Source organism: Orycteropus afer, unplaced genomic scaffold, assembly GCF_000298275.1.
Source record: "Orycteropus afer afer isolate SDZICR_OR568_19922 unplaced genomic scaffold, OryAfe1.0 scaffold00064, whole genome shotgun sequence".
Taxonomy (NCBI): Eukaryota; Metazoa; Chordata; class Mammalia; order Tubulidentata; family Orycteropodidae; genus Orycteropus; species Orycteropus afer.
The window spans coordinates 2244462-2257622 of record NW_006921651.1 but is presented as its reverse complement, the minus strand read 5'-3'; the positions used below and the strand labels follow the sequence as shown (position 1 = coordinate 2257622).

General features: G+C 47.3%; 1 protein-coding gene across 1 annotated transcript in view; it reads left to right on the top strand.

Moving 5' to 3' along the window:
* LOC103196199 (glutathione S-transferase omega-2) overlaps positions 1-6670 on the top strand; it is a 33336-nt gene extending 26666 nt beyond the window's left edge. The window contains exons 5-6 of the mRNA XM_007939863.1: positions 2848-2954; positions 6511-6670. Coding sequence (XP_007938054.1) covers positions 2848-2954; positions 6511-6670 — 267 coding nt within the window. The remainder of the gene's footprint in view (positions 1-2847; positions 2955-6510) is intronic.
* The last annotated feature ends 6491 nt before the right edge of the window (positions 6671-13161 follow it).

The following is a 13161-nucleotide window of genomic DNA, read 5'->3' as shown; positions in this document are numbered from 1 at the left end:
TGCCATAAGCTAGAGACCATTCCTAAAGCTGCTTCTTATATACGGGAAGGAGACCACATCCCGAAAGCAGCTACTCAGCTGCTTGTGGTAGATCACACCATGGAATTGATTGCCAGTCTCATCACAGGGATTCGAATAACTACCACCAGCTGCCCAGCCACTCAACCAGGCCCAGCCAAGTTGACACACAACCTTAACTACTACAATCATATACTACCTCTTGAAATGGTTGAATGTCAACCAATTCTTTTTGGTACAGTGACTCTGTATTCCTTCCATGTTCTTTTGATGCTTCATGTATCTAGATCGATTGATCAATCAATAGATAGGTATAGATTTATAGTTCTTTTTGATAAGACTTTTTTCAGGAACACCTCTGCAGAATTATTACACAGATGTTTCAGAGTTGATGAGTTTAGATTTGGCTCTGATTTGTGCCACGAATTCAATAAAAAGGTGGAGGTATATATTTCAGTGTCAGTGAGAAAAATTTGGGTAGTTATGATCTATTCCTGAACATGAAGAATATTTGACACTTTCTGGAATCCATAAAAATGGAATACATTGTTCCTTTTCCTTCTAAAAAGAAAAAAAACTCACTGCCATTGAGTCAGTTCCGACTCAGAGCAACCCCCTCCTTGGGTTGCCCAGGTGGTATCTCTACAGAAGTAAATTGCCCAATCTTCCTTCTGAGGGGGAGCTTTGGTGGCATAGTGCCTAAGGCATTTGACTGCTAACCAGAAGGCTGGCATTTCAAACCTAAGGCAGTATCACTACGGAAGTAAATCGCCCACTCTTCCTTCTGAGGAGTGGCTGGTGGTTTGAACCGCCAGCCTTTTGATTAGCAGTCAAAATGCCTTAGGCACTATGCCACCAGAGCTTATTTACCATAACTAAAAATAGCTTTTTGATTTTTCATTAGCCATTTTCTACTGCTTCACTACCATCCTGTTAGCTTCTTTTTGACAAACTGATACCACCTAACATTTTCTAAGACTCTCTGGACTATTGTAGGGGGGACTCCTTTATTCTACATTGGGAGATAATGAGGACTTAGACTTTAGGCAACCAGATTTGCTTTCCCCTTTGAGAAGAGGTGGCTAGTGGTGGAGCCCACTGCTTTCTGTAGATGTAAGCCTCGGCGTCTGTGCTCCTTCTCATCAGGACAGCTCATTACTGAGTGGGGCCAGAGTGTTTTGTATGGTTTATGACTTTAGTCCTCACCACAGCCTCCGACACACACACTGACATTTCTAGTATTTTACAGCTGAGAAAACTGAAGTTTGGAGGAGGCAATAGGTAAGTTGCCCAGGGTTCTTTGTTGAATCAGAGGTCAAGCTCAGCATAAGATAGGTCTACTGGCTCCATAGCTCACCCTCTTAACTACAACCTAGGTTCCCCACAGTGAGTCATCAAGCTGATCTGGCATATGAAGAATCAAGCCTGAGTGTATTCTGACTGCAGGCGTCATCCCTGCCCTGGGAACCTCATTTACAGCTTGACTCTTAGTAACCCTCTGGTCCCTCACCAGAGTCCTAGCATCTCAACATGGAAACACCAGAGAACCTTATTCCACAACTCATCTGGCCCAGGAATCCAGCTCTCTAGCTGTGGGAAGACCTGTCCAAACAAGTCTCTTCTAAGCATTTTCGCTTTTTAAATGTTCAGATACTTCTTTTGCTATGTGTGGCTTCCTCTCTTGTGAGTTTGTTTTCTTTACAGTCCCTCTGTCTTGGTTTATCTGTCTCATTTGAGAGTGAGAAATCTTATTTTAATGTGAAAAATTGATCATGCTGAATAGCCAGCAAGTGTGAAGTTCAAAGAGCTCAAATTAAAAGAGAAACTGTGATTAAAAGACAATATTGGTGCTTGAGACCAGGCTTATGGGTCTGATAGAGACTGCTGAAACCCCTGAGACTATGGCCCTAGTTACCCTTCAGATCTGGAATTGAACTCACTCCCAAGGCTTCTAGCCAAACAATAGACAGGTGTATAAGGTGACCATTTATACAGGTAGGTACACTCCTTGAAACAATGAACCATGGGAGATCAGAAGGGCAGTATTTGCACAGGGAGTTAGCTCAGAGGGCAGGAATGCATAGAAAAGGAGGACACAGGGAAAAGGTAACCACAGAGAGGAACTGCAGAGAGAGCTGTTATATTATGGGGATTGTAGTCAACGTCACAAAATAAAATGTGTATGAACTGCTGTATGGAAAATGAATTTGTTTTATAAACTTTCACCCAAATCACAATTTAAAAAAGAGACAATGTTGGTGCTGGAGGGAGCCCATTAAATGGCACAGTCCTTCCTTGCCTTACTGTTGAAGCAACTGAGGATTGAAAGGAAGGAGTAAGACAAATGGAGACTACAGTCCTCACCTGTGTTACTGATGAAGCTGATCCTGGAGCGTGGGGAACACGTGTGCAACAAATGGGCCTGCGAACGCTGATCTTCAGCATCAGGCTGGGGCTCTCCTGGAGCCCCCAGCTCTCAGGCAGCGCTGGCCTAGGACCAGACCCCTTCTCCAGGGTCAGAGCTCGCCTGTGGGAAGCTTAGCACCAGAGGGAAGGTCTGGGCAGCCTCAGCCTAGACGGTGCTTCCAAATTCCCCTGAGACGAGCCACAGTAGCACCACAGTATTGAAGTAAGGGAGAGGTCTGAGTGAAACCAGGAGTGTCACCCTAGCTGGAGGAGAGCTCAGGAAAAGGAAAGAAGGAGTCTATTAACTAGGAAGGAGAGTCAAGGCCTCAGTTGTCCCTCTTTGGGCATTAGCTTGACTTTCAGTGTATGAACATGACAGCAGATATGTGAATTAACTGACGTTTGTTCTGTTTACTTTTTTAGATTCTTTGCTATCAGAAGACCTCCTTCTTTGGCGGGAACTGTATATCCATGATTGATTACCTCCTTTGGCCCTGGTTTGAGCGGCTGGATGTATATGGGGTAGCAGAGTAAGACATTTGGCCATGGGGTGGTGAATTCCTGGAGTCACACTGGGTAACGATGGTTGAAATAAACTGTATTATTTATGCCCCCTTTGGATATGTTTAAGGAGCTCTGGTGGTGTAGTGCCTAAGGCATTGGACTGCTAACCAGAAAGTTGGCTGTTCAAACCCACCAGCCACTCCACAGAAGGAAGACTGGGCAATCTACTTCTGTAGAGATACCGCCTCGGAAACCCAAGGAGGGGTCACTATGAGTTGGAACCGACTCGACGGCAGTGAGTTTGGTTTTTGGTTTTTTGAATATGTTTTAAGGAGCCTTGGTGGCACAGTGGTTGAGCGCTCGACTGATAACTGAAAGGTTAGCAGTTCAAACTGACCAGCTGCTCATGGGAGAAAGATGTGGCGGTCTGCTTCCTTAATAAACTCTACAGCCTTAGAAGCCCCGTGGGGCAGTTCTACTCTGTCCTGTAGGGTTGCTGTGAGTCAGAATGGACTCTGTGGCAATGAGTCTGGGTTGGATTTTTGGCTATGTTTTGGTGTGTGGATGAAGTGAAGCCAGGTTTCTAATCCAGCACCACGGGTTTCCTGCTTAGAAATGCACCTGTGTTTTTATACCACTAACTGGGCCCAAACTTGACTCAGATTTCTACTGTTAAGACCCTGGGTCCAAAAGCCCACTGCAGTGCTGACTGTCCTCAGCAGCCCATGCAAACATAGGCTGGTCGTGAAAGCAAACAGAGTGGAGTCACAGGCACCGTGTTTTGGTAACTTGTCTGCAGCTCCCTCTGTGGTCCCTGACCTGGTCCTGCTGAGTCACCCAGTGGACACAAATACCTTAGTGACATCTCATTCCCCTGAGGAATTCCCCCTCAATAGAAGTGTCCTTAAAATAGATTTATGAAGTAATATATGCCAATGTTAAAACAAATAAAATAAAAATAAAATCACCAAGCACCACAGCAGCATAGGGTGATTACCAGTGAAGCCAGTTGTCATGGAGTCAGTTCCGACTCCGTGGCCCCATGTGGGTCGGAGTAGAATTGCATTCCGCAGGGTCTTCAGTGGCTGGTTTTTCAGAGGTAGCTTCCCAGGACTTTCTTCCCTGTGGGTGGGCTCGAACCTCCAACCTTTTTGTTAGCAGCCAAGCACATTAACCATTTAGAAGAAATAGTCTGGGGGCAAAGTTGGGTTTGTTTCAGCACCTGCTCTAATCCCAGCCAGCAGCACAGTGGGTGCCAGGTAGTTCTGATGCTTGGGAATCCGGTCCTACTAAGGCGTCTGGACCCACATAATAATGTGTGGGTTTGAGTCTACCCAAGAGTTGTCTCGTCTGCTTCCAGTGCCTAAGGCACTTGACTGCTAACCAGAAGGCTGGCGGTTCAAACCCACCAGCCACTCCTCGGAAGGAAGGTTGGGCAATCTACTTCCATAGTGATACTGCCTCGGAAACCCAAGGAGGGGTCACTATGGGTCGGGTCCTACTTGATGGCAAATAACAACAACAACAACGAGGGAAGATCAGATATGGCCTATTTGGTAATTTAAAACCTACACTCAGACATCAATATTACAAAAACTTGTTGCCGCCAAGGACAGAATTAGACCACAGCTCAGAAAACTTCACCTCTGGCCCTGGATTTCTCACTAACCAGTTGTATTATCTTAAGCAAATCCCTTTATAGACCCTAGACCTAAATTTCCTCATATGTTTTTGAAAGGGCCCTTCCATCTCCGTTATTTCAAGGATTGGTGATTGTTTTATTCATTTTTAACAAATATTTTTGCAACTACTTGTCTGTTTTTTTTCAAATCCCCTAAAGCAAAAACTGAGAATGACAGAAGAGCAGTTGTTTCTGAGGCTAGTCTTAGTGATGTTAAGCGGTGGGCACAGAGAGTATTTCCCAGTGCCTTCTGGTCAGGAGTATTTTAACTGTGTTGTTCAGCAGCACAGCAACTCCTACAACTTAAAAACACATACAGCTATTCGGAAAAAATAAGATTTTCCTCCAGGAAATGATTATGCTTACTTGATAATTACCAAAAACAAACCCATGACCTTTGAGTAGAGTCAGACTCATGACAGCCCCACACTTTACAGAGTAGAGCTGCTCCATAGGGTTTTTTCTTGGCTCTAATCTGATTCTAGGTTCACTTATTTATCTGCTCATCAAGTGAGCCTGCATTAGTTTCCTGGGGCTGCTGTAACAAAATACCACAAACTGGGAGACTGAAAGCAACAGAACATATTCTTTCACAATTCTGGAGGCTAGAAGTCTGAAATCAAGATGCTGGCGGGGCCATGCCCCACCGAAGGCTCTAGGGAAGATTCCTTCCTTGCCTCTTCCTACCCTCTGGTGGCTCCCAGCAAGCCTTGGTCTTCCTTGGTGGCTAGTGCTGCTGTAACAGAAATACTGGAAGTGGGTGGCTTTAACAAACAAATTTATTCTCTCACAATTTAGGAGGCTAGAAGTCTGAATGGGAGCTCTGGTAGCATAGTGGTTAAGGCACTTGACTGCTAACCAGAAGGCTGGTGGTTCAAACCCACCAGCCAATCCCCGGAAGGAAGATGGGGCAATCTACTTCCGTAGTGATACTGCCTCGGAAACCCAAGGAGGGGTCGCTATGGGTCGGGTCTGACTCAACGGCACACAACAACAACAACAACAACAGAAGTCTGAATGCAGGGAATTAGCTGCAGGGGAAGGGTCTCTCTCTCTCTGGGCTCAGTTTAGGAAGAAAGTCCTTGTCGCCTTCCAGCTTCTGTGGGTCTGGTGTTCCCTGGACATCTCCATGTGTCTTGTCGTCAATCTTCCCGTGGGTGTAGGAGGTTTCCAGTGCAGAGACCCTGGGTCCAAAGGATGCTGGCTGGCTCTTCTTTTTTGGTGGCAGTTGCTCCTCTCTCTCTGCTCACGTCTCTCTCCATTTATCTTTTATCCTTTTATCTAATGCAGGCTGTACCCTGGGAAAACTCCCCTTACAACAAATCAGGGCTATGACCTGATTCAGGGTGTTTTGTCCTACCTTAATCCCCATACATCAGATCAGGGCTGATCATACATCAGATCAGGGCTGATCACATAAGATTACATCATGCGGAATGATTACATCCTTACATAATCGCCACATTACATCAATACAGAACTGCCAAACCACTGGGAATCATGACTTAGCCAAATTGACATATTTTGGGGGACACAGTTCAATCCATGACACTTTGCTTATAGCTGCATTACGCCAGTCTCCACCTCCATCACATGCCACCTTCCCTATGAGTCTTCACATGGTCCACACCAGTCATTGCATTTAGGACTCACCCTAATCCACTATGACTCAACTAATTATATCAGCAAAGACCCTATTTCCCAAAATTGTCACATTCCGAGGTTCTAGGAGGACATGAATTCCAGAGGGACACTATCCAACCAGTACAGAGCATAATCATTTACTCTGTATTCCTCCGGTAAATCCATTTTTAGTATCTTGTAAATCTAGTAAGTGATACTTGTAACCCTTCTGAGGCCTCCCACTCCAGATACGCTAACACTTCTTTCCTGTCCTGCAGCTGTGTGGACCACACCCCGACACTTAAGATCTGGATGGCAACCATGAAGCAGGACCCTGCAGTAAGTGCTCTTCTCATCGACAAGAGCACTTTCTTGGGCTTCTTGAATCTCTATTTTCAGAACAACCCTGATGCCTTTGATTATGGGCTAACATGTTGAATCTTATAGTGCACCCCTTCACCATCCAAAATTCCCAGGCATGTTGTGATTCTGTGTCGGGGATTATCTTAGGCGTCAATCAGTCTCTGTGCATTTTCTCTGAAGTTCCCAATAAAAATGAAAGCAGGAAATGTATTCTTTCTGATAATCGTTTGTCTGACTCCTCTAGCCCACAGCTTCTAACTAAAGGTCCTTTAGAAAGTGCCCAGTGCCAAGCTGAGAACATTTTGAGACCCTTATGCCTCCTCTACTTTTCGGCCTTCATCCTAGTTTGCCCTGCCGATTATTGGTGCTGGGGCTGAGGTTCAGGGCCTGCCTATTTTTAATGTTTGGCACTATGACTGGTACCCTACAAAGACCTCCCTTGTGAAATGAAATGGAGAAGGATGAAGAAAATATACTAATCCCATATGCTCTCCATTTGGCCGATGAAAGCTGCTGTCCATGTGGGTGTATGTGATTCTCATCCCCATTCAGACTTTGGTCTTGTGACTGGAAAGAATTCCAAAGCAGGAAATGAAACACCACTTTATCACCCTGGACCAAATACGTCAGAATTTGACTGGTGCTGTCAGAACTCAGGATGTCTCACTAAATGTTCTGTAGCCAACATCCTGCCTTAAAAAAGTACACGACCCCAACCCAGTCATGGACAAAGGTCACTGTCAGATTTGCGTCACACACCGTTGACTATTTCAGTTTGTCCCAACAAATGCCTTTGGTTGCTCTGCTGTGTAGCGCCCCTGGGCCCACTGAGGGGGACAGATGAAAAGGACACAGGCTCTGCCCTACAGGTGCCCTGATCTCTCCACCATCTGGTGGGCTGCTGATAGTGGGAATCTAGTCTCCACCCGGAAACGGCCCCTCTGCTGGCTGGGCCAGGCAGTACTGCACCACTGAGGACCACAAAGAGCTGAGAAGGATGAGAAGGATGAGGAGTGGGGTGGCACATGCTTTAGGCTGGGAGTTCCTATCCCTTACCCCATAGGAGTGGGACTGAGTCTATTCAATGCCATATTATTTCAGAATCTAGATAATCATCAACCCATGACCACTTCAGCTTTGTTCAATGTGTACTCTTCCCAGACCTCTTCTGAGACCAGGCGGGAGTGATGTTTTCAGCTGTCCATTCTCACTGCCCACACTCTGACTCAGCCCAAACAAGCCCTTCTTCCCTCCTCCCCCTCCCTCCATCTCAGCCCCGCCCCGCCATCAGCTGGCTCTGGGTATATTTTGACCCATGTAAACAGTTACCAGGTATTACTTCCTGCCAGGTGGACAGAAGCAAGCCTGCTTGGTGAGGTGGCCTGGTCCACCAGAACAGGCGCCACGTGCCAGGGGCGCTCTGCTAAGCCATCTGCTCAGGAAGTGGCACCCTGTTGCCATAGCACTGGGGGAATGCAGAGTGAGGAATGTGAATCATGGTTTCCCGGGGGATCTTTGTTAAGGAATAAGAGAAGTGTCTCTGTGGCCTCTAGTAGGGTTCAAGGACTAATGAGATTTTGCAGGTATAAATCCTGTGTACTAGACAGTGTTTGGCGTGGAACTAATGTTGCTGCTGACACAACTTATGACAGCATACGTCTGAGTGACCAAAACCATAGATATTCTTGTTGAGGTTCCACATACTTACTGGTGTACAAAGTGTGTGGGACCAGAAGATGAAGGAGAAAAGCAGTGGTAGGGAAAAGTGGTAGATTGGTGGCCCCCAGCCTACTTCGGGATTAGAGTGCCTTTTCGCTCTGCAATTTGCGAGGACCACCACTACCTGCATGCACTACCTTAGACTTTTTTCTCATTCATTTGCCATGTGCATGACCTTTAAGGAGACCCGAGTTCTCTCAGAGAGACCTGAGTTCTCAACCTTTGGGTGAAATTAGAAGGATTTAGCCTGGAGGAAAGAGGAAACAAGGCAATGCAAACAGTGCTGCAGGAAGAGCTTGTAAAATACCTCTCCTTTTATTAGGGTGAGGGAGGGCAGAAATAATTCATACAGATTAAAAAACCCAATAATGCAAAAAAAAAAAAGTCTTCCATTATTTTCATGCCCCAGAGAGAACCACTTCTAACAATTAGTGTCTATTTTAAAAAGCTTTTTAAAGTTACTGATTTCAGGTGGAAGCTGTTCTCTATCTCCTGCAGATTGGAAAAAGGAAATTAGCTCAAACCACAGCATTCAAAAGAATCTCCTTGTCCTAGATGTGTCTGCCATTAGCATCGGCAACCAGGGGAAGTTGTATGGATTTCCCTTCCTTGGAGGCTTGGAACCAGAACCCATCCTGGACTAAGTCCAGTTACATTCTAACAGGGTGGTGGTGGCTGCAGGGACAACTGACAGTGCTGGTGGGCGATGGTGAGTGAATGCTATTTGAAATTCTTTGCCTCTTTGATTCTGTGATCTCAGCTCTGGTGGTGGTGGTGGTCAGGGTGGAGTCTCTCCCTTGATTCTCACCTTCATGTCTCCCCTGGCTCACGTTTCCTTGTCAAAGTTATTGGCTTTCTTGATGGAGGGAGGACAGTGCTGTGTTGAGAGCCAAGCTTGGCTCCCTGTACTGTATTTATGTCAGTCTGGTTCCTTGTTATCTGAAGACTTCACAAACGGCCAAATACCCGACCGGGGAGAGTTTGCATCAATGAGCCTCCACCTACACTGAACACTGTGCCCACCCTGGAGACGCACTCCCATTCATCTACATCTGTGAGTTCCCAGAGGGCCAGCCATTTGGTCTTTTCAGAACATGCTCACATCTGGCTTGTTCTAGTTCCTGTGCCTTTGTGAATGCTGTTTCTTCCCCTCTCTAATCTTCCTAAGAGCATCCTCCAATTTTTTTCTCACACAGTTCAGATTACAATTTTTCTAGTACAAACAGAGACAATGTAACACAGTGTTTAAGACCAGGGCTTCTCTGGTTGGACAAACCAGGCTCAAATCCTGGCTCTGCCAGTCATTAAATTCCTTGGCAATTTGCTTAACCTCTCTGAGCCTCAGTTTCTTCTCTGTAAAATGGGACCACGAAGAACCTATTTCATAGGGCTGTTGGAGCACAATGAGACAATCCCTAGCCCCGTGCTGGGTGATGCCCAGGGAATGGCAGGCAGCCGTACTATCATGATGAAGCTGTTGCCTATGATCTCATTCTGTGTTCATTCTCCCATCACTTTGTGGAAATAGATGTGACCTTGCATGCGGCTTGATTCATGATCTTGGAGTTGTTTTCTGGTTGTTTCATGTGTACAGATGTAGTCTCAAATGACTTGTGAGCTCTTCGAGACTGGAACTCTTGACCTTCGTCCTTCCCAATTCCTCACACCCCAGGGCCTAGTTTAATACTGTGAATCATGAAATCCTGTAATGTTGATGATAAAATAAATTCTCTTCTTGCATTACCGCAGAGTCTACAGAATCTCACTTCTCTGCTCTCCCGGAGCCGGTTATTTCCCTGTAAGGGTTAATACGTGAGAGAGATGAAATGCCCACAGGCCTGACCCCATTAAGGGCCGTTGGACCACAAAAGCTCCCCGGGACATGGATGGTACTGGCTCATGGAAAGGTGATTATACACAGGTTCCACAGACAAGAGCCATGGGGTGCTCTGCCCTGTCATTTCCTCCAAGGACCCACCATGAGCACAAATCCCCTCAGGGGGCAAAGGTCCCCAGCTCACTTTGTCATCGGTAGATGGCCTCCCTCCAGACGCCATGGCTGATGGCAACCCAGCTCCCTGGGTTAGGGAGGCAAGAGGCATTTCAGGCCTATCCTGGGCCAAGGAGGACCCAAAGACTGGACTGCCCACCAAGGGACCCCGAGCAGCAGGAGCAGCCTCTGTCCCCGCTTCTGGGGAGAGGCAGGACCAGGCAGGGGCCTGGGAAGCGAGGAGGAGGGGTGTCTGTTAGCAGGAGCAACAAACGGTCTTTGCTAAACCCAGGTTTATGTTTCCAAAGCTGTGGACCACATGGGTTATGCTCAGGGGTTTAGAAAATCTCTCAAAGGCTTTGTGTGTGTGCACGTGCGCACACGTCTCTGTGTGTTTCTGCTTACTCTATCCCAGCCCCTTACGTAGGAGCCCTGGTGGCACAGTGGTTGAGCATTTGACTGATAACTGAAAGGTGAACGGTTTGAACCCACCAGCTGCTCTGTGGGGTAAAGATGTGGCAGTCTGCTTCCATAAAGATTTCCAGCCTTGGAAACCCTATGGCATTGTTCTACTGTCCTATAGGGTCATTAAGAGTTGGAATCATCTTGACGACAGTGGGTTTGGGTTTGGTTATATGTTATTTATACCTCATAGTCTTAGGAGGGGGAGCTCTGGTAGCATAGTGGCTACGGCACTTGACTGCTAACCAGAAGGCTGGCGGTTCAAATCCACCAGCCACTCCTCGGAAGGAAGATGGGGCAATCTACTTCCGTAGTGATACTGCCTCGGAAACCCAAGGAGAGGTCGCTATGAGTCGGGTCCGACTCGACAGCAAACAACAACAACAACAAGTCTTAGGAGTAAGCACTAACTACTCCCATGTAACAGATAGGTAAACAGAGGTGTGGAGGTAAAGTAAGTTGCCCTACAGGCAATAATGGATACGTTGTTGTTGTTATGTGCCGTCGAGTCGGGCCCAACTCATAGTGACCCCTACTTGGGTTTCCGAGGTGGTATCACTACAGAAGTAGATTGCCCAGCCTTCCGAGGAGTGGCTGGTGGGTTTGAACCGCCAGCCTTCTGGTTAGCAGTCAAGTGCCTTAGACACTACGCTACCAGAACTCCTAATAATGGATATAGCTGGGCATAATGCAGGTGGCTGACTCCTGCCATGCCCTAACCGCTGCACTCCTCTGCCTCCTCGCTGCCAGCACTGCCTTGCCCTCTGCCCTTACCCTGCCTTCCTCTTATGCTTACCGCTCTAGAGTGGGAGCTCTCTCTTGCCATGAATAGTGTCTCACCTGACTTTGCACCTGGCACAGTGCCTGATACAGTGATAGAGAGGTTTGTGACTGAGCAAATACATGTACACATGAGTGGGTGAAAGAAAGAATGGACGATGGACTGTAGAAGCCTGACCCTTTCAAGGAAGCCCACCATGAAGGCGCTGTCGGTCTTTTGCCCCGCTCTGCTGTCCAGAAGAGGCACATATGTCTACTGGAAGTCAGCACGTCCTCCTGGGTATCCTCTCTCTGGCTATTGTTGCTATGGCAACTGCTGGTCTAGGCTCTGGCTGTTCTCCTGTGAGGATGAGGGTAGCACAGGGGTGAGAAGTGTCAAGGCAAGAGACGCTCACCCCCACCCCCACCCCCCGATTCCCTCAGAGTAGGAAAACAGTTCTTGGAGGGCCCAGGCTGTGCGCTGAGGAAGCTCCCAGGGAACACGGACTCGAGAGTGACCAAGTGTGATGGAAGAGAGTACCCATGAGACAGCCTTGCCACCTCAGAGGAAGCCAGGAAGTAGGCGTCTGGCTGGTAGGAGCCCTCCTAAGGGCAAGGGTAATAGCCACTGCCATTTTTGTTGATGAGCTTAGTATTTGTCAGGCCCCAAGCTAAGTGCTTCACATGTGTTCTTTCATTTAATCTTCTAATCTAATGGCTCTGTGAGGCCACTGGTATTCCATTTTACAGTTGATGAAACTGAGGCTCATGGAAATTGAAACTTATCGCATTAGGACATGGCACAACTGGGATTTGAACACAGAGCCCAAGCTCCTAGCCCCTGTGCTATTTCTCCTGTGTCTGGTGTCTTCTGGTCTCGTTAGTCTTTGCACCAGCACTATCATGGGAGACGTCTAGGTACCTAGTGGGCAGGAGCTCACATGTAGGCCTCCACATTGAGCAGTCACATAGGTGGACATATGGCAGGGGGCCCACCCTTCCTTATTTCTCTCTGGATCATTGAACATTCAGGCTGAGCAAGTTTGCTGCTTGAAGTCTTGTCTCCTTCTGGATGGAGTTTCAGTAGCTTCCCTGTCTGGCCAGATAATGTGGAAAGAAGGAAATAAATGAACAGAGAGCTCTGGCTTCTTAGGAAACCGTAAAGCTGGAGACATTAAGAGGGCTGAACACCGGCAGGCCCCCTGGCTCTGAGTCTGCCTCTGCTGTAATCTGGGCTGGTCCTGATTCCAGGAGGAGGGGGCATGTATGGGCTTGGCTCAGTGGTTTTAGGGCTGATCTAGAGGGGCTGATTCAGCATTAGCTATGCCTTTTGGAAGAGACTCAAAGTCATGGTCAGCCCTTGGGGGTCCAACCACTGTCCCTGAAGACCTTTGGCCTAGCATAGCTCAGTCTAGTCTCCAGGAATAGAGAAGCAAGGAGGCTATGGTGGATCTGAGTCATTGCTGGCCAGTTGGGAAGGCAGGCTTGTGAGAAGTGATAGGAACAGGGTCTTTGTGCACTCTTTCTATTTTAAACAAGAGTTACCCTAAGAGAAACCTCAGATATCACCGTTTAGCGAGTTTTAAAGAAATATAATGGACAAAACTCTCCCAAATCCCGTCCCACCCCTTCCCAC